This window comes from Colletotrichum chrysophilum, assembly GCF_026319265.1.
Source record: "Colletotrichum chrysophilum strain AFK26 chromosome Unknown scaffold_7, whole genome shotgun sequence".
Classification (NCBI taxonomy): Eukaryota; Fungi; Ascomycota; class Sordariomycetes; order Glomerellales; family Glomerellaceae; genus Colletotrichum; species Colletotrichum chrysophilum.
In genome coordinates, this window is record NW_026517294.1 from 166,840 (window position 1) to 192,475 (window position 25,636).

The 25,636-nt window shown below is 54.8% G+C and overlaps 8 protein-coding genes across 8 annotated transcripts; 6 read left to right on the top strand and 2 right to left on the bottom strand.

Annotated features, from left to right (window-relative positions):
* Positions 1–308: 308 nt before the first annotated feature.
* Positions 309–2,271, top strand: COL26b_001561 (uncharacterized protein; the record flags this gene model as incomplete). Its single annotated transcript, XM_053174509.1, has 4 exons — positions 309–346; positions 630–867; positions 1,054–1,140; positions 1,771–2,271. The coding sequence occupies 4 exons, from the start codon at positions 309–311 to the stop codon at positions 2,269–2,271; spliced, it is 864 nt and encodes a 287-aa protein (XP_053041440.1).
* A 116-nt stretch (positions 2,272–2,387) lies between these two features.
* On the bottom strand, positions 2,388–3,491 carry COL26b_001562 (uncharacterized protein; the record flags this gene model as incomplete). The annotated part of the gene is made up of 4 exons (XM_053174510.1): positions 2,388–2,481; positions 2,557–2,775; positions 2,928–3,191; positions 3,313–3,491. 4 exons carry the CDS (start codon positions 3,489–3,491, stop codon positions 2,388–2,390), a joined length of 756 nt encoding a protein of 251 aa, XP_053041441.1.
* Positions 3,492–5,595: 2,104 nt separating this feature from the next.
* On the top strand, positions 5,596–5,918 carry COL26b_001563 (uncharacterized protein; the record flags this gene model as incomplete). Its single annotated transcript, XM_053174511.1, has 2 exons — positions 5,596–5,709; positions 5,760–5,918. 2 exons carry the CDS (start codon positions 5,596–5,598, stop codon positions 5,916–5,918), a joined length of 273 nt encoding a protein of 90 aa, XP_053041442.1.
* Positions 5,919–6,391: 473 nt separating this feature from the next.
* COL26b_001564 (uncharacterized protein) lies at positions 6,392–8,146 on the bottom strand (the record flags this gene model as incomplete). Its single annotated transcript, XM_053174512.1, has 2 exons — positions 6,392–8,076; positions 8,131–8,146. The coding sequence occupies 2 exons, from the start codon at positions 8,144–8,146 to the stop codon at positions 6,392–6,394; spliced, it is 1,701 nt and encodes a 566-aa protein (XP_053041443.1).
* A 772-nt stretch (positions 8,147–8,918) lies between these two features.
* Positions 8,919–9,713, top strand: ARPC4 (Actin- protein 2/3 complex subunit 4; the record flags this gene model as incomplete). The annotated part of the gene is made up of 4 exons (XM_053174513.1): positions 8,919–8,921; positions 8,987–9,313; positions 9,417–9,650; positions 9,705–9,713. The coding sequence occupies 4 exons, from the start codon at positions 8,919–8,921 to the stop codon at positions 9,711–9,713; spliced, it is 573 nt and encodes a 190-aa protein (XP_053041444.1).
* Positions 9,714–12,121: 2,408 nt separating this feature from the next.
* On the top strand, positions 12,122–14,872 carry COL26b_001566 (uncharacterized protein; the record flags this gene model as incomplete). The annotated part of the gene is made up of 5 exons (XM_053174514.1): positions 12,122–12,403; positions 12,462–13,601; positions 13,661–14,077; positions 14,131–14,517; positions 14,594–14,872. 5 exons carry the CDS (start codon positions 12,122–12,124, stop codon positions 14,870–14,872), a joined length of 2,505 nt encoding a protein of 834 aa, XP_053041445.1.
* Positions 14,873–17,342: 2,470 nt separating this feature from the next.
* Positions 17,343–18,804, top strand: COL26b_001567 (uncharacterized protein; the record flags this gene model as incomplete). The annotated part of the gene is made up of 2 exons (XM_053174515.1): positions 17,343–18,013; positions 18,084–18,804. 2 exons carry the CDS (start codon positions 17,343–17,345, stop codon positions 18,802–18,804), a joined length of 1,392 nt encoding a protein of 463 aa, XP_053041446.1.
* A 3,750-nt stretch (positions 18,805–22,554) lies between these two features.
* COL26b_001568 (uncharacterized protein) lies at positions 22,555–25,155 on the top strand (the record flags this gene model as incomplete). The annotated part of the gene is made up of 3 exons (XM_053174516.1): positions 22,555–23,749; positions 23,802–24,181; positions 24,232–25,155. The coding sequence occupies 3 exons, from the start codon at positions 22,555–22,557 to the stop codon at positions 25,153–25,155; spliced, it is 2,499 nt and encodes an 832-aa protein (XP_053041447.1).
* Between the last annotated feature and the right edge of the window lie 481 nt (positions 25,156–25,636).

Genomic DNA, 25,636 nt, shown 5'->3' on the forward strand with positions numbered 1-25,636 from the left:
AGCAGACGGGAGCGTGTCACAGTTCAGCGCTTGATTTGACGAGTCAAGCAAGAGCACGCTATCTTCTGCCGAAGGTCCAAGTCCAGGAAATTTTCCTTCTTTTTTCCACATCTCCCCAACGAAAAGGCGGGGAAAGAAGAAAGCAATCCGCAAAAGAGTTTGCAAGGGAAACATAGACCAACATCTACCGACAGAATTCAATCAAATCCAGTCCAGCACCAACACCCAACGAGTCCACACGCACCCCTAAGTCCTAAGACCGTGACTGCCTACCTCAGTAACAGCAAGCCGCAAAACTACCACACACCATGACGGACACGACCACCGCCAACAAGGCTTACTTCAAGTGCGTATAGAGCAGCACCCTGCTCCAGATCACCTACCTACCTACCCACACACCCCCGTCCTTGCGGCGCCGATTCAGGCCCCCCAATCACGTCTGATTTGCCCACTGTTTCTCTCGCGGGTTCCTGCAGATACACCCATCGCGTTTCCATTCCATAACCGACGGGAAGGAGGTTTGCATGGTGATACGACGTGCCCTTGATATATCCATGGCGTTTGGCAAGAGAGGCACCATATCTCTCATGCCTACCCTGCCTTCTCTGACTGACGTAATGTCGCCATAGTAAACTTGCTGCCGAGTACGACACCAAGTACGAGAAGACCATTTTGCAGCTTGAACGAGAGATTCGCAAGCGCAAAGATTTCATCGGCGTGGACTGGGTCGACGAAGACGACGACGAGGATGAAGATGAAGGCGACGAGAACAGCGGGAAGCCCGCCGCCGCCGAAACAAATCCGGCTACCGACAGCAGGCCGGTGAGACTGTTCGACTACGCTTGTGGCACCGGCCTGATATCAAGGGTAAGTTTGCTTGCCTCGAGTTATGTCGAGTCTCAGCACCGCGCCGGCAATTCTGTTTGCTGGCGCGTTTGTGTACAACGCTCTCGCCCAAGGTCACAACCTGTCTCCCCGACAACAAACTCAACAAAAGGAAGGGGTACGAGGCATCACTTGGTTCACTTGACTGACAAACATGGTATTGCCCAGGCTCTCGCCCAGTTTACCACGCATTGCGTCGGCATTGACATCTCGGAGAACATGGTGGCCGCTTACAACGCCCGGGCCGAAAACCAAGTGAGCCAGAGCTTTCTTCCGTTGTTTGCTCCTTTGCCCTTTACACACAGACGCAACCCAAGTCGTAAATACACCCGAGTCTCCCGAACGTGGCTGTCTTTCTTGTTTTCGCAATGGTGAGAAGGGCGCAGCAGCAGCAGCAGCGAGCGAGAGCGAGCAGGCAGTAAGTGATTGCTGGGAGACATGACACACAGAATCTGTTCGCGTGCGCCGCCTTGAATCTCTGCTCTGGCAACTCCAAGCACAGACGACAGTCTGGTCCGGTCTCTCGATCTCACCTTGGTCTCATCTCAGCCCTGCTGACCCCCATGACGTGGACGCGGACGGCGGTGCTGTGACCACTTTGACACTCTCACACGCCGCCGTCGCGCGCACACACACCCGACGGGACCGACGGCGGCTCATCGAACCACCCCTCCCCTTCCCTCCCTGCCTCCATCCCTCTCTCCATGTACTGCATTTCCCCCTTCCTCGTCCGGGCCACCCTTCCCCCGCGCCCAATGTCATCTCATCACATCCCAGGAGCAGGGCGGGAATGCACGAAATAACCTGTGACCGGACAAACTTCGTGATTACGTTGCAAAAACAGATGTGGCCTTTCAGCTGACCCCGAAACCTCTTCCGGCATAGGGCCTGAGCACCGATGAAATGCGCGCGTATGTAGGGAACCTCACCGATTCCGCCGACCCGGACCCGGCCGCCTTCGCCAGCGCCGGGTTCCGTGATTTCGATGTCGCCGGCGTCGGGCTGGGTTTCCACCACTTTGCGGACCCGGAGTACTCCGCAAAGAAGCTAGTCGAACGGCTCCGGCCCGGCGGCGTCTTTATCATTCTCGATTTCCTGCCGCACGAGAAGATGCACCACGGTCTGCCGGCCGCGCACACCGTCATGCACCACGGGTTCTCGGAGGAGAGGATGCGTGCCATCTTTGAGCAGGCCGGGGCCGGGAAGGACTTTGCCATGGAGGAGCTTGGGGGCGGCGTTGTGTTTGGTGGGCATGGGCATGGGCATGGTGAAGGTCACGGCCACGACCACGGTGACGGGCATGATCATGGCCATGGTCACGGACATGATGCACCGAAAGAGGGGATGAAGAGACGCGTGTTCCTGGCGCGTGGATCCAAAGTTTAGAAAAAGATAAAGGCGTTTAGTCTATGGAAACGAACATATGTCTGGTACGAATCGATCACTCGACGAACATGAAGGAAGTGGGTGAATTGATACGCTGGCCTGCCCAACATGAGACTCTACTGCTGCTGCGCTTGTTCCTTCTCAATGATGTCGACGGCGAAGGCACCTCCGAGCAGGATAGCCGGCTCCTCGATGCTGTGGTGTTCGTAGCTGCAGCATATGTGTTAGTGTCTCTGCCAAAGAAGTGAATTGCTGCTGCCCGCGAGATTGTGTGATGATACTCACCTCAAGGTGCCGACACCGCCGGCCTCAAGCAGAAAGGCCGGGCCGTCTTGAAGCGTCTTGCCGGCCCAACGCATGGCAAAAGCGCGGAGGATGTGACCGTGGGCGACGATCAGGACGTCTCCCTTCTGCGCCTCCTTGTCGCCGATGACGGGGCGGTGCCATCTGTCACGGATGTCCTTGATCAGTCGGTCCAGACGTTCCGTGACATCTTGGGGGCTCCTATGTGGTGCACGCGGTCAGCTGCGGTACTCATTTCACATGGTCCCCTTCCACTTCCTTCCCTCGAATATCCCACGTAAGGTGGGTTCTTCAGCAGGAAGCATGGCAAGGGGCTGATCCTCCGAGAATTGGGACAAGCGGAAAGTACTCACTCGCCACCCGGGCAGCCATCACGCCAGATGTCCCAGTTCTCGGACAGGCCCTGCTCCTTGCGGATGCGACGGATCTCGGGGGACGTGATGCCCTCGTAGTCGCCGTAGTCCCACTCGCGAATGTCCTCGGTGACCTCGACACAGGCGTCGCACTTGGGTCCGTCGCCCTCTACTTGGCCATGCTTCTTCCAGGGGAGCTCGTCGGTGAGGCCGAAGTTGAGGAGCTCAAATGTGCGCTGGGCACGCTGGCGCGGAGAAACGTAGCTGGTGATGGATTTAGTGTTCTTCAGGGCAAAGGCAACACAGATGAAGTCGACAATTTCAACCAAGTATGCGTAGGGTGATGTGGTGGTTGCAATAGAATGAACGAAGAAGGCAGACGTACATGTGTGATATCTTCTTCGGCACGATAAGACGGTCACTTCCCACAAGAGCCCGGCCGGTGGCCCGTACACGCTTCTCGCCGTTGGCCGTCAGGGGAATGTCGGTGGAGCCGGTATGGCGGCCGTTGAGGGACCATTCCGTCTCGCCGTGGCGGATGACGAAGGCGCGCGGGGTCGACATTGCGGCGGTGCGGTGCGGCAGAGCCTCTTTTCTCTTGCACACTAACGGGGCTTTGACAGCGGATGCAACCTCGGATAAGATGGGAGGAAGCCGTGGGTGGCGGCGTGACGGAGGGCCGACGGTTGGATGGTGTGGAGGAAGTCAATGCAATGTTCTACGGCGCTGCTCTCGTCGGGCTGGTGGAGGGGAGACAAGGATATCGAGTTAGTTCTCGTGGCGTTCTGCGGCAAGATGTAGGCAGTTCTGTGACGTCCGCGCATAAGGAAGAAATATCGGGCAGTAGGGCAATAGGGCCGGAGAAGTTGAGGCGACGCGCGGGAGAGGCAGAGGTAGGTGTCGAGTGACGTGCCCCTCGGCGGTTTGGCTTTCCAGTCGTCCCGCCTTCCCGCGGTTCCGCCCATCTTCAGCCCAGCTCCGCACAGAAGAGCGGGATCTCTGGAAAGAGGGTTGAACCGGTGCTTTAACATGGAGCCCCGTAGAGTTCGGCAATCGGACATGCGAGCGCCAACTTTGGCTGATGAAGTCGACGGTCCCAGCCCATCATCCAGCGTCCCGCGATATCAGCCAAGCCAACGAGCCCACCATCAACTGCAACTGCGGGGGAGGCGGTGTTTAAATCGAACTCTTGTCATCCTCTCGATTCGACTTGACGTGCAGGCCAAAGAAAAAAAAGACAAGCCTTCTTTCCCACGTCTTCCGCGGATCCTCCACCCCTGTATCCTGACCTCTTTTTCTGGCCGCGAGAACGAGACATGATCCGCAACTCCTTTCGCGTGCACTTGCCACAAGTTGCGTCCCATCAGCGGTAGTCACCTGGCTCTGTGACAGACGTCTGGCTTCATGCGGGCCAGGAAGACCGGGGGAAGAGAGCTGGACAAGTGCCAGAAGAGAGATTCCTCCGTTGCGGTGCCATGAGATGGATGCGTTTCAGCCGGGGTTGCGACAGACAGGGGGGCCGCACACTTGTCTGCTCAATCCCCCCATGCAGGCAGATCAGACAACACAACACATCCGGGTAAGCCACCGATAAGAGGATGTATGGGAAGAATCCCGCCGTTGTCTAGCGGCGCTTGGTGCCGAATAGGGCGAGCAGGGGGGAAGCAAGTCGCGATTGTCAGGTAGGAAGACGCAAAGAAGGGATGAAGGGTGGAGGAAGAGACAAAAGAGTTGCGGACGAGGGAAGGCCAAGGGGTGGTGGTGGAGGGGGGCCAGAAAGAGCTCTCACGAAGTTTGTTTCAACGCACCAGAGATGAGTGGGCAATGAATAAGCCCGCTGAAATGCTACCGAATGACAACCAAAAAGGCAGTTTGGTCCTTATCTCTCTCGCTCGGCCGTTCGCTTTGGGTGTTGCAAGCGAGGAAACGCAAAACTTTTTTCCAACACTTCCTCTGTCTGTCTCTCTCTGTTGTTTGAAAAGGTAAAAGGCACGGGATATATATTAAATAACTCTCTTTTTACCTGCTCTTCTCCATTTATCCAGCGCCTTGCCCTTTGCAACCAGTCATGGCCGACGTCACGCCCGCCGCCGCCGCAGCAGGTCGATTACTAAGGACGCTGGGGCTGCCGGAATCACAGCGACAAAGTCTTGGTCTTCAGCGGGGCACCGGTGTTCCCGCTCCCGGCCGCTGCTCACACGGCGTCGCCTCTGCAGCAGTCCACGCTCTCCATTGTTCGACAGAGGAAGCCCCTGAGGCGATCTCGCCAACAATTTCCCTCGAGCTCGAAGCTTGGCCTTCAGAGCCATCGACGCCATCCACCGCCGAGTCGTCCGAGTGCGATTCCGTCGGCCCCTCGACGATCCCCCCGGCCCTGCGACGCAGGTATTCGCACTATTCGCCGTTTGGCAGGTTACGAGGCCATTCGCGAACCAATTCCCTCGACTCGACGGCGACAGACTCATCCGTCGCCTCGTCTTCTTCCACGTCCTCCACGCGGTCACGCTGGAACATCTTCGCGCCGGTGCTGGACGAATTGACGGCCTCAAATCACCGATCCGACTACGCCAGCGACAAGAAGAGCAGGCAATCAAGAGAGGTTTGGAGGGAGTACTGGTGAACTCCTGCTCATAGGAAAGAGGGAGGAAAAAAACCAGACACCGTCGCAATGAGCGGGTTCACAAAGTTCCGCGCCGGCCTAACCGCTGCCGGCTGCGCAGCCATCATCTTCACGGGCGCCACATACGGCGCTGGGCTCAAGACTCAGGAAGAATGGACAGAGGTGGGTAAAATGCACCTGACTCATGCTGCCTGTATACTGACTCCACGCAGGAACGACAGAAGTTCCATGGGTCGCCATATGACGAGCAAATTGCGCTCCTGGAGGGCCAGCGAGTCCGCCTTCTTTCTGAGCGTCGAAACTGGGAGAGAAAGTCGACGGCCTTGGAGGAGAGGATACGACAGAGAGAAGCGAAGAAACCAGAGAGCTGATCGAGTTGGGACGCCACTCGGCACTCGACCCAAGTTGCCATGCGATGGCCTTGAGGGTGTCTTTGGGCCTTGAGCAAACCTGAACACGCCCCACACTACTTAACAGGGCCAAATGGAAGAGAGGCGAGCGAGAAAGATTTAGTAGCAAAGAACCGCGACGCCAGGTATCTTGCTGAATCTACTGCTCAGATATACAGCAGCAGCAAACCTGCATGCACATGTAATCACGCAACGGAGAGCACCCCGACAAATGGGCGGCAATGTAATTGTAAATGTATCACAGAGATGGGAACATCACCAAAAGCGATAGCGAGTAGAGTAATGAACTCTGGCCATTACATTCATCGACCTTTCTATCTATTCCCTAGTTTCATGTTCCTGTGTCATTGTGTCGTTTTGTATGCCACCCATAAGCTCGTTCCGCTCGTAAACGCCAAGGCCGATGCTCTCAACAGCTTTTCCGGCTGTAAAATCTACTCCGACTTCTCCTCGACGGTGGGCAGCGGAATAGCTCTGTAGAGAAGAATCAAAGCAGAGTGGGACTCGCCACCACCCGCCAGAGCATCGATCTTGTCTGACGTAACCTCCGAAACCTTGTCATCGTTGAACCACCACCACTTGCCGTCCTCCTCACCCTTCGCGCCGGTCTTGGGGTCGATAGGGGCAGTCTTCTTGACGTATGCAGTGTAGTGACCGCTGTCGGCGCTGGCACCCTGGTGGGTGACGACACCGCGCAGCTCGTAGATTCCAGACTGGTTGGAGCCTTCGTCCTTGGCCAGATCCTGGTTGACAAGTGCATAGAGCTCCTTCTTGGCAGCGAGGAGGGCGGCATCCTTCTCGGCCTCGACTTCGGCGTCGGTCTTGAATGTCTCCTCCATCTCAACATCGCCATCAGAAGTCGTGGCAACTACCTTTCCAGCGCGCTCGGCCTTCTTCTCGTTCGCCTTCGCCAAAGCCGTCTTCTCCTCCTTGCTGGGAGCTCCGGACGCTCCCGCAATGTCGCCCCGGTCGTTGGGGTTGATTTTGCGCCTCTTGCGGGCACGCTCGATATCCTCCTCATCCTTTCGGATCTCGCGAACCTTGTCGCGGACGGGGATGAGCGCCTTCTTCAGCTCATCGGTACAGAATTCGACGACGTCGAGCTCGTGGGGGAAAGTGACCTTGCGCATGATCTTGGCCTTCTTCTGAACCTCGCGCTTCCAGAAGAAGCGAACAAAATGAACAGTAAGGTACTTTGGCAGGCGAGAAATCTGCGACTTCTTGGTGTAGGTGGTGTCTCTGTCCAACACGGACGACTTCTTCTCCAGCTTCTCCGTCAAAGCGGCCAGAATACCATCACGCAAGTGGTTGATTGTTTGATCGATATGGCAGTTGAGTTTGAGGAAGGTCTCGCTGGACTTAATGGGCTCCTCGCCGCCGTCTCTGGCGGCTTGCTCATCAGCCTCGAGTGTAGACTGCAGCTCTCCAGCCATGTATCTGTCGATGAAGGAGGAGCCTTCGGACTCGGCAAGCTTCTGCTTCAGCTGAATGAGAATCTGAGACCAGGCCTCCTCGGCATCCTGCTGAGCATATCCGTTTCCTGTCTTGGACTTTTCGGCGAATTGGGGGTAGACCATGCGCAGCGTGCTCAGGAAGGTGAGCGGGGGAATGCTGCCCTGGGTCTCCGACATGTTCTTGTAAAGGTCCGTCAGCTGGGTAGCCAGGTCGGTCGATCCCATGCCAAAGCTGCTGCTGCCACCGCCGCTACCCGACTTGTGTGTGGTCAATGCTGTCTGGAGTTCGGGAATCGATCGGAGGGTCTGGAGGGTCGAGTTGAGGTAGCAGGTGTTGCCCAAGTTGGTGAGACCAGCGGGCGTAGCACCCTCCTGTTGAGCAGCTTCGGCTTCGGTCATGTCCTCGACGAACTTGACCGCTTCCTTGGGTCGGGCGAGATCGGCGTTCTCTCCGGAGGGCTTTCCCATCATCATGAGGGTCGCGCCCGCCTTGAGGCCGAACTTGGCCATGTCGTCATCATCCTTGACCTGCTTGCCCTTCACCAGGATCTTCTGTCGCTCGGGCTCGACGCCGGTCAGGCTGTAGAGCTGATACTTGAAGGTCTCGCCGTTGGACGAAGTGTCGACCTCGACTTGGTACTTGGTGCCTTGGTGGCTAACGGTAACTACCCCCCAGTTAGTAAGCATTGAAGCTGCCGATTGCTCCTAAATGTTCTCACCTGGTATTGACGCCATTGTTGCAATGCTGGCTGAACTTTTTGCGGAATGGAAAGGAAAGTATGCGTGCGGTATCTAGAACAGAACCCAACTGCAAGACGTGCAGGTACAGCAGAAGTTTGTTGAAGGCACCAGAGGTTTGCGTCAGTACGGGCAGCTGGTGGCAGAAAGACGTAGTACAAGGCAACGGGGGGCACGTAGGCGGGGAAGCGGTGTACCTGCAGGGCCCGTTTCAGCTGCCGATTCGTTTATTGGGATATCCCCTTGTAGCACCCTTTATCGCCTCTTATCACCTGCATTCGACCATCTTCGAACGTCTTCGGAAGGCGAGAGATGCTCCTGTTCGTTGCAGCAAAATCCAATGCATGCGGGCTCTAATGCTGTTCCAGTTCACTGATAGTGAATCTAGGAATCTTGGCACCCAACCTGGCCCAGATTATCTCCAGAGGCACTTGTTGACTGAAAGTGACGTCGGCTGAACACCTCCATCTCGACATGCGTCTTGGCTTAACGGGGACATGCAACAAACAAGCACAGGCGGGGGATCGCCACTAAGGAGCTTGCTTCCAGATCACGTGGAGAAGCTCGGGGATGACTCAGCAATGTTGCGGTGACAGCTTGCGCATGAGCACGGTCGATGGAGCTCTGCGGCGGTGCTAGTCGCCCCACTACGAAACGTCAGGCTTCCGACTGTGCCAACCTCAGTGCTCAACCTCACGAACCCCGCGGTCAACATCCAACTCCAACCTCTCAATATCACCAAGGTTGGACGCGGCCAGGCTTCGCCATCATGGTAAGAGCTTCTTCGTGTTATCAGGCTTTGTCTTTCGACTCAATTCGCTAACGTGACTCTGATAGTCTCAATCCTTGCGACCCTACCTCCAGGCCGTCCGGAGCAGTCTGACGGCCGCCCTCACGCTCTCCAACTTCGCTTCCCAAACCGCCGAACGTCACAATGTTCCCGAGATTGAGGCTCAAACCTCCCCCGAGGTCCTCCTGACCCCCCTCACCATCGCCCGTAACGAGAACGAACGCGTTCTGATCGAGCCGAGCATCAACTCCGTGCGGATATCCATCAAGATTAAGCAGGCCGACGAGATTGAGCACATTCTAGTCCACAAGTTCACCCGGTTCTTGACACAGAGAGCCGAGTCTTTCTTCATTCTCAGGAGGAAGCCCATCAAGGTATGCCAGATGCCTCAGTCGCTGGCCGGTCTCGGCGGCAGTTCGATGCCACGTGGCACACGAGCCCCTTTTCCAGATTTAGGATGCTGATGATTTTATTCAGGGATACGACATTTCTTTCCTCATTACGAACTTCCATACCGAGGAGATGTTGAAGCACAAGCTGGTCGACTTCATCATTCAATTTATGGAGGAGGTTGATAAGGAGATTTCGGAGATGAAGCTCTTCGTACGTGCTACCGACGAATTCAGGGCCACTCCGCAGGAGGACTTCATTGCTAACAATCCCCAGCTCAACGCAAGAGCGAGATTTGTTGCCGAATCATTCCTAACTCCCGTAAGTTGATTTGTTCCTCACACTCAGCCTGACGTCATTGACCGTGTTCCTTAGTTCGATTAAATACCCATAAAAGCGTAACAAAGTCTGAGAGGTTAGTATCGGGAAACAAGTGAACGCTTCCCGCCTACTTCGCCCAAGATACTAGCCAGATCGAGGTTTCGAGCAAGGATCATGAGTTGGAGTTAGATGTTGGCTCGAGCGTAGCCGGAATGCCGGGATCCACATTGGGTCCGACTTCGACATCGGTCCGCAAATCCGGGGCCGTGTGGGAATGATGATTGGGACATACTTGATACACAAAAATTCAGACATGATCATGAGCCTGAACCTTCACCGTGTGCTGAGAGCGTCAAGTCGAGGACCGCATCTTTCCATCTGGAATCAATGATCTTGCCAAGGATGTCGCTAACTTGGCAAGAGATGTAGGATGGTTCACATCCCCAGCTGCGCTCGAGACTTCCCATGCCCCTTCATTCAAGCGAGCTTGATGGAATTATCAAAAGATCGCCTAGTCCTTTCCTATGTGCGCGCCTAGATTTCCTATGTACTTAAATACTTATCTTATGGGCGATAGCAACGACGACGTAGGTGACGTTACCGATGATACTGACGACGGCGATTACGGTGACGACAACGAAAATAGTAACAACAACGACAACGATATCAAACCAGATCAAGGTGCATAGCCACAGACAAAGTAGTCGTTTTAGCACAGGAAAAAACAATCAGGCGGTCTCATTAGCAAAGCTTCTCCGTGGATCAGGTCGCGGTCACAGAACAATGACTTGTCACCCTTCTACCGAATCGACAGGAATTCATCAGAGGTAGCGGCGCAGACCAATCATTCATGGTCATGAGCTTCTGTCTTCGGGTTAGCTCAGAAGCTTGGGACGGGTTTGGCTGCACCTGCCTTCCTGGTCTAAAGTTCTGTGCCAGTATTCAATATGAATTCGCCAGCATAGATAGGGACAGTGAGATATCTTATTCCTAGTGAGCTACGAGTCTGTCGTGGTCGTTCCTTCCGTCTTCTGGAGAACCTCTGGGTATCTGGTTTTCATCCTCGCTTAGGACCTCCCAGTCAGCAACCCTCATTCACTACCGAGCAACCAGGAGACCAACCTCACAGCAACTTTCTCGCCCTGCACGGTCCTTCGCCTCCCGTCGTTTCTTTTCACTCCTCTCGACCTTGTCGGAACAACCACTTTTATCCTTTCGCAACTGGCACACCCCTACCTTCACCTCTCTCATCACCTTCACCGTCACCTTCACCACCACTACTCAGTGTTTGGCCACGATTTGGCCAGCCCGCCAGCGGGATCAAATCTACCTTCCCGGTGGACTTTCTTTTGGCCTTCACAAAATTTGGTTTTCGGTCGCAACTCTGGTAAGACTCGCTCTTCTGACCCCCGCCTTCCTTTTTAGTCTCGTTCGTCTACGACGATATGTGTGGCCTTGACGAGCAACTTTTCTCTTCCATGCAATTTTCACTTTCTCCCCTCCTCACCTTCTCCCCTCCTTCCTGTTTTAGACTCCCTCCTGACTTCGTTCTAAAGAAATTACTTGCGGTCACTGAGTGTCAACGACTTCTTGCTTCCACCCCCCAAAAAATCAACTCATTCCTTTCCCACCGGACCCAACCTCCCACACACCTCTGACGACGATTACTATACCTCTAGCACTCGTCTGTGTTGGATTGGTAGGTGACCTCTTTTTCTTTCGAATATCCTTCCTTCCTCTTTGGTCCCTTGCCTTTTTTCCCCCGCCCGGCACGTTCGGTTTTCCTGCCTCGACCCAAAACAGCGGGACTCAACCTCGTACTTCTTCCTCACTCACACCAACCTCGCCCCTTCGCAGCCCACCAAAACACATCCTTCTTCTACAATCTTGCTCCCAAAACAGTTTCTGGTTGTTTTATACACCTAGGAAACTGTCTGAGCCGGCCGCCCGAAGGAAGACGTTGCGTCATCACTCCGTCTCTGTGCTTGCCCTGTCGCAAACTTGCGCCTCGCAAAAGTCGCCCCTCACATGTAAGAATCCATTGTAACACGGATACCTTTTTTCCCAATATTCTTTTGCACTGGCAAAATTGTCGTATCAATCAGATCCGAGGAAGGAGCACTGGGTTTGTCTTGCTCTTGCCTCTTTTCTTCACTTTCGTCTGTCGTCCTCTTGGCAACCGAGCACCTGTCCCTCTCATTCACCAAGAGAATTTTCTTGTGCCCAAATTGCAATCTTTTCTCTCTGTCTTTTATTTTTCAACCCTCCCTTCGACACTTCTTACCAGCTCAACTCCCTTCCCCTCTGTTTGCCCTTTCCCTTCTTCGCTTCTCCAATCCTGTCGCTGACCTTGCTCACCCAGAACACCTACTGTTCTCCCTCTCCTTGCCGACCTCTGCTCTTCATCCGCCTCCCTATCCTTACTTGTCAGCCTTATTCTTTCGCCCGAGATTATCTGGTTGTCGCTCATCATGGCTGCCCCCAAATTTGCCGGCATAGGCAAGGTGGATCAGAAGAAGATGCGCAAGCAGATGCGCGAGATGGCCCGCCAGGGGGCCTTCAAGGTCGCCGATCTGCCTCAGACTGTCTCTGAGGAGTGCGAGGCCGTCGATGAGTCTGGTGGTGTACGTCTCAATGGTATATCCTTCACTGCCCATTCGGACAAGTTCCAAGACAAGGCCTCGTCGGACCTGAACCCTGCGTCCACCCCTTGGCTTCCTAACGGATCCAAGGCCGACAACGACGACAAGAAGGTATGTAACAACTCCAGTCTTCACGACCAAAGATCGCCATGACTTACAAACACAACAGGTCAACGGCCAAGTCTCTCGCAACCAGTCCTTGAACGGAATGACGAGCGGCTCTCACTCGAGCGCAACTTATCAGGATGGCGAGATCGACGAGGACCAGGACAAGCCCGACATTGTCAGTCAGGTCTCCTCTCCTGCTACTACAACCTTGCCTCCAGCTGTGTACAACAACAGCCAGATCATGTCCGGCTTGCAGTTCGCCCCCGGCCACTGGGCTGCTCCCCAGCAGAACGCTCCTGTCTCTACCAGCAGTGTAGCCACTGGTGGACACCTCAGCGGCAGCGCTTCGATGGGCAATCTCCTTTACCACACTCCCACCCGCCAGAACAATGGTATGGGTGTTCATCTCTCTCATGGAGGTAACCGAGCTACTCTCGACACGGTTGTCTCTAGCCCAGTTGGCAATGATACCCCCACAGCGTCCAACCTTGGCTTGATGACCGAGCCGCGCAACTTTGCTCCCCGTGTGACCGACAACTTTGCTCATCTTGGCATGCCGCCCAAGTTCCTGTTGAAGAGTGCGGACGGCAATCCCACGACCCCTGCCGACTCTCACGATCCCTTCGCTGCCCAAGCCAACCAAGGCGGCCCTGTTCAGATGCCTCTTTTTGGCTCTCAATACAACGCTACGCAGATGTTCATGAATGGCCAGGCCTCATTTGGCACCCCTACTGGCGAGACTCTCAACTTTGACAACCTCCCTCATGATGACCAGTCAGCCAACACCATGGGACCCAGTCCCCAGCCTTCTGTCAACAACGGAGGTCACACTCAGAATGCTCAGGTCCACAATGTTCAGAACGTGCCCCTTCAGCATGTTCTCGACAATGGCAACGTCATGAAGCCGCAGGGATCGACTCAGTCCTACACCAGCCAGGGCGAATTGGTTCCATACCAAGTGGGTTATCCGCCGCGAAATGTCGCGCCTCAGACAGTCGTGACGCCCTACCTGGCCCCTCCCGAGGCCCCTCCTACCGATTACATTCGCAGCCAGCGGTCTCCTCAGCTCAACCGTCTGACGGGTACACCCACGGGTTTCCCCTCTGTCGAGACAGCTCTGAACCATGCCAACTTCCCGTTCATCGAGCCGGCCAACCGCCCGGGTAACTCTGTGGTTCGAGGTGTTGTCAAGATTGGTAACGTACGTTGGCCTCAAGACTTACTGTGACATCTTATGCCACGGATACTGATCAGCTATAGATTCCCTTTGTGACCAACCGTTCCGAGATCATTGCTGTTCTCGGCCGCAACTCCCGCATCCTCAACGATACTGAGGAGCCCGTTCACATCATCATGGAGCGTGTCACTGGCAAGACCACTGATGCTTACGTCGAGTTCCACACTCTGGAGGATGCCACTAAGGCCGTCGAAAAGCATCAGCAGAACCTCAGTCGCGGCAGAATTACTCGCATCGGTCAGCGCCCCGTCGAGATTGAGCTCTCGAGCCAGTCTGCTCTCATGAAGGACCTGTTCCCTTCCTCTCGCGGTGTCTTCTGGAACGGATGCAACCCTCAGGTGCTTCCGGACAACGCTCAGGAGCCTTGGGAGAACTTCAAGGGTTTTGTCTCGAACGAGGAGATGACCATGCTCGTCAAGCACGTCGAGGTGCCTCACCGCGTAAGTCTGTCCCATCCTAATTGCCTAAACGGTACACTAACACACCGTGTCAGTCCCCCTTCTCCAAGGAGTGCCCTCAGCGTCCTTTCGAGTGCCTTATTAGCACCTTGACCAAGTTCCCTTGGCACATGAAGACGCACATTACTGTGCAGCAGCGCCATGCCATGCACAAGGCCACATGCGACCTGCTTCGCATCCTGGTCAGTAGCATCCGCGACCACCGTGACGAGGTCAATTTGACCCAGCGTCTCCTGAAGCGCGTGGTTGCTGCAGCGATGCGCTGTGAGGGCTTCTCGGCCACCCAAAAGGACGACGTCGCCTACCTGGTTGACATGGAGGAGATGGAGCAGAGGTCTTTCGGACAGCCGCGTTTTGCCGAGAGCTGGCGCCACCTCTATGTGCTTGTACCCAAGAACGGCGTTCCCCTGGACGTGATCGAGGTAAGCTTCCCCCACCCCGAGCTGGATAAGATTTCGTGAAACTTGAGGGTCCAGAGCTAACTGCTTGTGTCTCCAGTGGTACATTTCTGTCATTCGCGACGAGACCAATCGATTTCTTGAGTCGCAACCATTCCAGGAGAAGTGCCAGACCCGCGCTGTCGGCGACGCCACGGATGGCTACTTTGGCTACTTCTGGCGCGAGCTGAACCACCCCGTGGGCCCGGTCTTTGACACTATGACTCTGGATCAGCTGGCCTCTCATGAGTATCAGACGATGGAGTCGATCATTCGTCGTGCTCTGATCACTGCTGACGTCTACCACCGTTCGGCGCTGCCTGGCATTGCTGCCCACTGAAGGAGTACGCGTTCATCGAGAAGATAACCCAGCGACAACGGCGAAACTTGATTAGGGGAGCCGCTGCTTTCTAACTGGAAGAAGCTTGTCGCGTTGCACTTTCTGCTCTTGGTACTTGCAATTTTGCGTTTTTGACTCTCGTATACATACACATACGTCGGGTCAGCTTTTCTTTTCGCTGCAGTTTGCATCCATACAGGTCGTTTTCTTGGGCCCGTTAATCTTGTTTTGCGCTTTGGACGAGTCAAGGATAGGGCAGAAGGTTGCCAAAGAATTACGGGCTGAATTTGGTTTGTCTCAGGCTGAAGCTCACAGGAACAATGGGTGTTTTCTGGTTTTCCTTTCATCACAGGCGGGGGATTGCTTCGGATTGACTTTTTTGAGGTAGACTTGGGGGTTCGAGACAGGCTGATCTCTATACCCGCTCAATGAGAATCCTACGGTAGTTTCTTGCGTCCTTTAGTTCGGTTGCCCCTTGAGTTCCTTTGTTTGAAACGAGAGTGCCACAGCATCTAGCCCGTAAGTTTAAGTGGCGTCGCGACGGCGTGGGTGGCAGAGCGAGAGGTGGGCAGTATTGGTGGTGGTAGTGGTGAAGTTGAAGTTGGCGAGTGGAGTGCCGTAGTCGCGCAGTGTTGGTGGCACGCCTAGCGGCCCAGTCAGATGCGGCTACGGGCCACCGGGGTGGGGGACGTGGAGGGGGGGAGGTACCCGTGGACATGCTCTGGCTGCAGGAACCAGCGCGGCATCAGGACGGCATCGGCCGGCAGCTGCAGGTTGAGAGTGCAGGGCCGGACAGGACAGGGCCAGAAAGGGACGTGATAGGGCGACGCTCAGTGGGAATGGAATTTGGAGGGTTCCATAGGTTCCCCTAACAGGGCGTTCTACCAGCCCGCCACGGTGGTTTCTGGACGTGTGGCGTGCGTGCCCAGGCGTTGTTTGACGGGCTGCCCTGGCGAGCGGGAATTGAAGGGGCACGGGCCAGAGGCGGGGCTCGTCTGCGGTCTGGGGCCACTAAGACGACGATGGACCGTCACAAGGAAGCAGGAGCCCCTGAAATATTCCATGCAGGCTGGCTGCAGGTTGGCGACGACAGGACAGTGGAAGCAGTACAACAACAAAGTGTGATGGGCCGGATGGGCTCCGGCATGGCTCATTACGGAGGGCGGGGCGGATGGAATATTGGCAATGGAAGGGTGTTGGGAACTTGGTAAATGGCGACGGGGTGAGTTTGATGAGTTGAGGAAGAAGTAAGGCAAGTTGCCGGTATTTCTCCGATGTTCGGTTTGATCAGTTCAGTGCACCGAGAGCAAAGGAAGTCTTGTGGAAGCCGTACATAATTGCCCAGACGATTGATTATGCCGAACAGCCAACACAGACTTCCGGGGTAGCATCGATCAATGACTAGCCAGGCAACGTGGTACGTATGTCCAGTACCTTAACTAAGGTAAGGTAGGTATGTCGTTGTTCCATTAGCCCAGTTACCCACCTCGGGCGCAGAATACGGATAAGTCTAAGGCAAGGCGGCCGTTGATGAGCAACGGTCAACACAAGTTAGAGCACAAGCACAGAGAGACGCGCAGCAGAAGTCAGCTTGTCAGCGAACAAGGAAGCAGATGTCCGGACTAGAGTGCTAGGTACGGACAGAGGCCCCAAGCAAGCACCGTCGAAACAGAAGGCGCGAATCACTCTCAGGAAAAGGGGGTCCATCCCCACTCCACTCTCCCGAGCTGCACAAGCTTGAGCAGGAGCAGTTTGGGATTGGACAGATGGAAGCACTGATTGGATCAAGGTGGATTGGCACCCTCGAGTTCCCCGGAAGCAATGCACGGGGCACTCAGCGGTTCGATAAGGTAAGGAAGGCAGGTATCTGAGGTGAAGGAGCAATGGATGTGAAGTAACAGACCGGGCAGACAGTGTACCTGCCTATGCCACCCATACCTGTCACTTCTTTTGTTGCGGGCTGCTCATGCTGCTACGGGTGCTGTCGTATCAACTGTAGCCTGGGAAGTAATGTAGAACGGGGTCAAGAGCAAAGACAGAGTAAGATACCTTGCCTTAGGTAGGTACGGTAGCAAGGTCCCATGCCGACGTGATGATCGTTGTGGTGGTGGTGGTGGTGTGGTTTGTTTGTTGCTGCCACTTTCCGTGCGTTTCCTTCATTAATAGTACTTACCCAAGCTATTCCGCACCTCCTGCCTCCGCCGCCCTGTTATTACCCAACACCTTTTTTTTTTCCCAAAGGAAGAGGGAGAAAAAAAAAAAAAAAAGACACCCCAACGCGCACTCACTCAGCACACGGCATACACCTCAGGCAGCTTAACGCGACTTGCAGGAAGAGGGGCGGTAAACCTTTTTTATTTTTATTTTTAATTTCTTTCCATCCTTGTACAAAAATACAGCCAGGAGTTGTCACTCGGTTTACACACGCGCACACACTACAGATCACATTCTCACGGATTTTTCTGTCACCATGTCTGCTCAACCTGCAAACGACACGCCTGCTGCCGCCGCGGCTCCTGCTGCTGCTCCCGCAGCGGCTGCTGACGCTCCGGTTGCTGCTGCTGCCGGTGCTTCTGCTCCTGCTGCCGATGCTGCTGCTGCGGCTCCCACCGCTCCCGCAGCCGCCGCTGCCCCTGAGGCCCAGCAGCAGAAGACTGAGGACGCTGCTCCTGCTCCGGCCGCCCAGGCTACCGAGACGAAGCCAGAGCAGAAGAAGGAGCAGAAGCCCGCCGCCGCCGCTGCTGCTGCTGCTGAGAAGCCTGCCGAGGAAAAGAAGACTTCTCTTGCCTCATTGTTTGAGAAGCTTCCCGGCATTCTCGAGGCCGCTAAGCACAAGGAGATGTGGGGTGTCCAGCTCTCTGACAACACTCACGTCCCGACCACTGTTGTCCTCCAGAAGTTCTTGCGCGCCAACGACGATGATGTCGCCAAGGCCGCTGACCAGCTGCAGAAGGCTCTTGAGTGGCGCCGCGATACTAACCCCGGCAAGCTTCTCGACGATGTTTCTTTCGACAAGAAGAAGTTCGATGAGCTCGGTTATGTAACCACCCACAAGGACACCGAGGGCAAGGAGATCATCATCACTTGGAACATCTACGGCGCTGTCAAGGACAAGCAGGCTACCTTTGGCAACGTTGATGAGTGAGTATTGGTCCCATCATATAAGATTCTGATCTTGCCGAGAAAACATCTTAGCTCACCGATTTTGTAGATTCATCAAGTGGCGTGCTGCTCTCATGGAGCTCAGCGTTCGCAAGTTGGGCCTGGACAAGGTTCAGACCCCCATTCCCGAGGGTGGCGAGGACCCCTACCAGATGATCCAGGTCCACGACTACCTCAACGTTAGCTTCTTGCGCATGGACCCCGCCGTCAAGAATGCCTCTTCCCAGACCATCAAGATCTTTGCCATGGCTTACCCGGAGCTGCTCAACCACAAGTACTTCGTCAACATTCCTGCCCTGATGGGCTGGGTCTTCAAGGCCATGAAGGTGTTCCTTGCGCCCAAGACTGTTGCCAAGTTCCACCCTCTTGGCTACGGATCTGAGTTGGGCAACGAGCTCCCTGCTCTGAAGCAGTCTCTCCCCAAGGACTACGGCGGCAGCGGCGAGAGCATCAAGACCGCCGGCCAGACCGTGAAGCTTGCTGATGCCGCAGCTCCTGTTGCCCCCGCCACCGAGACCAAGGCTGCTGAGACTCCTGCCCCCGCTGCCCCTGCCGCTTCCGAGCCCGTCGCTGCTGCTGCCGCTCCTCAACCGGAGAAGGCCGCCGAGGCTGTCCCCGCGGCCTCTGAGCCTGTCAAGGCGGAAGCTCCCAAGGAGGAGGCTCCCAAGGCAGAGGGCTCCGAGGTCCCCAATGTCGCCGACCTCAGCATCAAGGACGATACTGAGGCCAAGGAGGCTGGCAAGGAGGAGGCTAAGCCCACCGCTGCCTAAACGGCGGCCTGTCTTCGTTTCCTTTCTTTGTATTCACTTCCTCCGGCTTGACTTTGGGATCGTTGTGGGTTGATTTGCGGGACAAGGAGATTTGGTGGCCTCGCGGAGGTCGAGGAGATGGATACCGCCGTTAGACAGACTGGATTCGCCTTTTTCCGGCTTGGGGTTGGTCTGCGTTTCTCCTTGTGTTCATGCCATAATACCCATCTTGTGTGTGTTCGTGGCGTTTTCCGAAATTCGTTTTCGATTGGAACAGAGATCCTCAGACAGACAGAACTCTTTTAATAGGAACAATCAAACAATGTGATTTACACTCTTTTTCTCCCCTTGTCATTTCAAGGTTTTTATTTTATGGCCCTGCCTGACTCGGTGATTTGTCTGCCGTCTGAAACAGGTTGGTGAAGACGCACATTGGTCCTTTTTTGATGGACTTGCTAAGTTTAGGCAGACCGTGTGCGATCGAGGTCACAGTGCTGGTGGTGCGCACCCACCTCGTCGACCCGCCCAGGGGGCATCGCCTGAAATCCGACATCCGGAGGTTTGGATGCCATCGCTATCATCGGCACGACTTCGTCATGTTATATTCATGGCAGCTTCAGCTAGCTGGTTCGATTTCTATTGCGGACACGGTCTTCTGAGCAGATATGAATTGAACCAGCGTGATTCACATATCCATGTCATCACCGGATGGCGTGCTTCTTCGCTTGGGGCATGGCTTAAGGCGGCGTCCGTTTCTGCTGGAGATCACCTGTTTTGACTATGCCTCTGCCGTCGTCATCTCTGTCTAGAACTATCACCGCTATCTCCACTTTTATCGACGTCCTTCAGCCTCGAGAATATGTACCTCGAACACGAAAAATATTTTCGCATATGCGCAGTAACGAAGGGCGGTCTGTTCTACTGCCATTGAGTACCCGAGCACTCAGCTAGCTTGCAGAGCAACGATTCAAATACTGCTGCAAGCCGAGCGAAGCTACCTTGAATCGTGTGTCAGATATGATCTCGTCCTCGAGATTTCGTGCAGGCAACTCTCATTCGGTAATAACAATACTGACCTCTCATCTCCCCCATGAGTTTTACCTATATCAAAATTTCGAGAACAAGAAAAATAATTGAGAGACGCCTATGTCCTCTGTGCTTGCGGGACTAGATTTTCCATATCCGAGGCGTAGATACTCGGTGGAAGTAGGAATATCGACGATAGTAAAGACGGCCATAGTAGAAATGCAAGAGACGTCACGGGATATGCAGTCGCCAAAGCACAGCCGATAACAGGTCGTCTCACTATTAAGTCAATGGGCGATAGATAGTGCTTCGTCATGAAGTTGAAACAAGTCTGAGGTCAACATCTCTTGTTGTCCTCATATCCCGTTGAGCCTGCGGTCGAGATGTGCTAATGTGCCGAGTTATTTGACTTCACTCCGCCAGTGGCATTTTGGTGCGAAATCCCACGTCTTGGAGGTCTCACAGCATGCGCTCCTTTCATCACTTCGGCCTGTTTTCACCACATGGGTTGTTTGGATTCTAATTGCAACTCACTTTTTCAAGCTCTTTCCTCATACATGGAATTGAGTCGATGTAGGCAGTTCTCACGGAGCAATCCGTGGCCCGTATTGCACCTACCTCGCAGTCAAGTCGCTTGCCTGTCTGTGTGACTAGGCATCATGGGCGAAAGTCCAAGATTCCCTCTGAAGAGTTGAAATTGAGTCATTTCAATGCAGATATCGCAAGCCCGTGAGACTGAGGTTTTGTTGTGAACGGCTGGTAACTAACAATGTGGTGAATCGGCTGGGACTCAAACTAGACAGTGCAACCTGAAGGGCGGCATGCGGCTGGGGCAAAAAGGACGATACGTGCGGGAAGTCCGAGGTGTGGTGTTGTCCATCATGCCTCTATCGGGGCGAGGCTCGGCCAGCACAGGCAGGAGTGGCGCGCCGGCGACAGAGACAGAAAGTAGGAGGTGGTCCGAGGAGATACAAACAGCACAACCAGATAAAACTTGAACATGTTCAACTCGAAACCCAAAAACCAACCACACATGATGCGATGGAAGGCTTTCAACTTATCGAATCAATTCGTTCTCCCCGCAGCATCTTGACTATATACAACTTAAATGCCCCGGGTCAGCCGGGAACTTGGTCAATTGCTGCGTAGTCAGCTGATGGAAGGATCCAATGTTCAACTGGGATGTATATAAGTGGAGGAGGACAGGATAGGATAGGACAAGAGCTGAGGAAGGGACAAGAGGAGACGACAGGAGAGGAGAACGGGAGACAGCCCGAGGGGAGGCACACACACGAACCGTGGGTTTCTGTTTACCTTTTTTTGTAGAGACCAGGTCGGCGGCCAGATCACGCTTCTCTATGTACCTCGCTCATCCTTCCATGTCTGCAGTCTCACTGCCCAACCTCATTCTCGTTCGCACAACCATTTGCCATCCGCATCCGCATTTACCTGCTTTGACTCGGCTTTTGACGAAGGACCGGACCTAACAATACTGGCCGCAGAGGAAAGCGAGGCACTTGTAAGGAGAGACCAGACTGCTGCGGCGTATCCGTCCACAATTAAGGTCCTCTCTGACACAGCGCCTACACCTCGCCGCACGCCAGACAAGCCTGCCCGCCCTGGGCCCTCTCGCTCTCTCTTTCTTCGAATAAAGACTGCGTGGTCTGTCTCCTCACCCCAGCAAGCACTTTACCCACCACAAGCACCTCCTGCGGGAAGTCTTCTCACAACCACCGGATCTTGACCACCGTCTCCCACTTCGTACTTCTTCGCTCAACCGCCTTCTTCGTCTTCACTGCTGTTGGATTGCCTCCTCGCACAACCTAGACAGCCTCTCTGTCTGTTCCAGAAGACCCTGATACTTTCACACGAGATCATCGCAAACAGTCGACGAGGAGTAGCAGCAGCAGCAGCAACAGTGCGGTAGCAACGCAAGCAATCAACCGAGAGGACAAGCGGGCGAGCAGTCACATCCGTCAATCAGCTCGCTCCATCCCCCCAACCATCCACGCATCCATCCTCCTCCATCAATCAATCAATCAATTCACATCGGTCGCGTCCCCACTCTCCGCAACACGACACGGAACGTCCCTCAAGCCATCCCGCCTTCCATCAAACCGCTCACTCACTCACATACCGCGTCTCCCACCTCATCTCACACACCTTTTCGCGCCTCTAGCCGCGCAACCTCTCTTTACTCCCACACATCAGCCCGCTCTTACCACAACCCTTTTTGCTTATCTGGCACGGTCCAGAAAATTTCATCAACCGACAAGCTGCAAATTCAAAACTATTTCTCAACAACAGCCAACCTTTTCAAGTTTCTTGTCTTTGTTGCAGACTCCAATTTTTTCCGCCTTTCCCTTGTCAAACAAACAACAGCCCCCTTTTTTCTCCCTCAGGGCGCTACTGTTCTTGCACGGTAGCTTCTTCAGCACTTGCAGCACAGAGAGTACCTCGCAGACCAGCTCCGGAGGTTACCTTATTGCCACTCAATGCCCGGCGAGTAAGCTAAAGGGTAGCGAACGAACGAGCCAATTCTGCGTGCCTGCCCGTTTCCGCACCCCGGTCCAATCCAAATCCCTCCTTCCGCTTTTCGTGTCGGGACCTCTGCCACCCCCAACTTTCTTCCACGCACACACCTCATTTTGGAACGCGTCGCAACTCGACTCGAGATACTCTCGAGAAGCTTGTCGACTTTGCCCACGCTCAAAATCGCGTCGAGACTGGGCTTTTCATCCCAATATGTCTCTTTTTCCCAGCGAAAGCGGCTTGTCCGCTGCCGCCACTGATTGCTCTTCCAACATCGCGTCGTCGAGCTCGACACCCCCTACTAGCATCTCCGACGTTGCCAGCCAGGCCTCGGACGGCCCCAAACTCGACGATGTGCCCGTCCTCCTCGAGACCGAGACTCACATTGAAGCCCATATCGAGGCTCAGATCGAAATCGCTCCCGAACCTACTATTGCAGAGCCCGCTGCTCCGGTCGAAGAACCTGTTGCACCTACCGAAGAGCCAACACCCGAAACTTCCTCAGAACCGCAGTCTGCTCCCCGTTCACGTCGGTCTTGCTCCGGAAAGGCCGTATATAACTTGTCTCAACTGAGCGGTACCGCTAACCGCGGGCACCGACGCGCCAAAGGCGATGATGTGGCCAGCAGTCGTCGCAGAACCATTTCAGGCGACACACTCGTCAATGGCGAAGCTGATGCCGTCTCTCGTGTTGCTGGCAACCTGATTCGCGACGGGATCGACGCGTTGGACCTTCAATGGTCCGTCGGCGAGCTCAAGGCCCCGCGCGCGAAGAAGGCCAAGACGGAGAAAGCAGAGACTCCCAGGCTTACCCGCCACACTGCCCGCATTTTCAACACTCCTGTCGACTCGCTTGCGACCAAGGTTTCAAGCCTGGGCAAGCGAAGTCGCAAGACTTTTGAGCAAAAGATCACCAAGATGTCACGCGAGCTGCGCCGCCTCCAGGACACGAACGAATTTGCCGGTATCGAGGAAAAGCCCGTGATAAGGACGGTCTGGTCGAACGGAAAGATGGTTATTGTCGATCAAAATGGCGATCCGATCCAGCCCAAGAAAAAGGCCAGGTCTGAGGAGCCGAAGAAGGAGGAGGCAGCAGTGGAGAAGCCTGCAGAGGTTGAGAAGCCCAAAAAGACGAAGCGCACAAAGAAGTACCTCGATCGTGGACTGTATGCTGGCCAAGCGACTCCTGCCGACCTGACCAAGGGTCTGTCGAATGCGGAGCAAAAGAAGCTCGCACAGACTCCCGAACTTCAAGGTTACGGGCGTCCCAACAAGGCGCTTCCGCTGCCCATGTTCAGTGGCTTGCGATTGCTTCTCAGTGGACGCGACTTCAAGCTTCCATTTGATGTCTGCAACCCTCTGCCGCCCGGACAACCGAAGCCTGACGAGTTCAGGAAGATGACGAAGAGTATGTTTCGATTTTGTACGCTGGAGTACTTGCTTATACTAACTTTTGGTAGACCGTTTCATCGGCGATTCCATCATCTACTGGAAGAAGACACCTCATTTCCTGGACCAGTCCAAGTGCGTCTGCACACCCGACGATGGCTGCGGCGAGAGCTGCCAGAACAGAATCATGCTCTACGAGTGTGATGAGAAGAACTGCAATGTTGGGCGCGAAAACTGCACGAACCGCGCCTTTGCCGATCTTCAGGAGAGAAAGGCGGGCGGTGGAAAGTACCGCGTTGGTGTTGAGGTCATCAAGACGGCTGACCGTGGCTATGGCATCCGCGCCAACCGTTGCTTTGCGCCGAACCAGATCATCATGGAGTACACGGGTGAGATTATCACAGACGAGGAATGCAGCAATCGCATGGAAACCAAGTACAAAGACAACAAGGTACGTCTCCGACCAGTCACATGTTGCGGAGATGAAGCTTACATTACCAGTGCTACTATCTCATGAGCTTCGACCAGAACATGATCATTGACGCTACGACTGGTAGCATCGCTCGCTTCGTCAATCATTCATGTGCTCCCAATTGCCGTATGATCAAGTGGATCGTATCTGGCCAGCCCAGGATGGCGCTTTTCGCAGGAGACAAGCCCATCATGACTGGAGAGGAGCTCACGTACGACTACAACTTCAGTCCTTTCAGTGATGAGAACGTCCAGAAGTGTCTCTGTGGCGCACCGAATTGTCGCGGCATTCTAGGGCCGAAGCCTCAGGAAGTCAAACAGCCCAAGCCGCCCAAATCGACTCTGAAGGCTGTGGTGAAGGGTGCTATGAAAGCTAGCAAGCGCAAATTCGAGACGCTGGTTGGAGATGATGACGAGACTGGCAGCGCTGTCAAGAAGCGCAAGATCAAGGCTGCTAAGGGAGCGAGACATTCGCTGTCGGCTACAACCAGCCTGAAGGCCGTCAGCAAGGCCGCTACAAAGGGCGCCGCAACTGTTAAGAGACGCGTGTCGGCGATGGCAATTTTGAGCGGCAATACGAAGTCGACTCCGGCAAAGGCGACGCCCACGAAGGCAGTCGCCAAGAAAGCGACACCGAAGAAATACACGGCTCCCAACCCGGCGCGCAAAGCTACCGCTGTCCGTAAGTCGGGCAATGGAAAGATGCTCAAGACGTACGGAAAGGGTTCGCCCAAGAAGGTGTCGAGCCGTGCACCCAGCATGACGATCGTGGCTGCGGGGGCAAAAGATGACGAGACACCCGTGAAGAAGACAACGATCGCTACCAAGCTGCACAGGAGCCTTAGCAAGGCCTCGCGCAACGCGTTGGAGGAGCTCTCTCGCGAATCTACCATCAGGCTCGTTAGCCCCGAGCTTGTGAGCCCCGGGGCGACCATCACAGCGCGACAGGACTAGAAGAGGGAGCGTGGCGGATGAGCTGTACTGCGGGTGCACGGCCAGTGGTTAATCATTTAATCGAGTTCTGACGTCGACAAACGAGGGCGGTCCGGATATGTTTGGCGTTCGCAGGTGTTTTCGGTCTCTCAACAGGCGAAACGGGGACTTGTATATTATGGGATGGACGGACATGGGGACGACGACGAAAGGGTTGATGAAGGGGTGGCGGGAGGCAACAGCGTCAGCTTGTCACTCGCGGAGCAGAAGGCATTTTCTCCATCTCGCTGCATACGTACGATCGGGCCCCTTGGCCAGTGCCGGGTCATGTTTTTGATAGTTTTTTTTTTGCGGTGGCAGCAGAGACAGGTCTGGGCATATTTTTTCTACTGCATCATTTCCGATTGGCAAGGGTCTCTCCGGCGGCGGTCATCGTCTACGCTCTGAATACATAAAGCACACATGTTTAATGATGAAATGGGTTTTTTGCATCGAGTTTCGG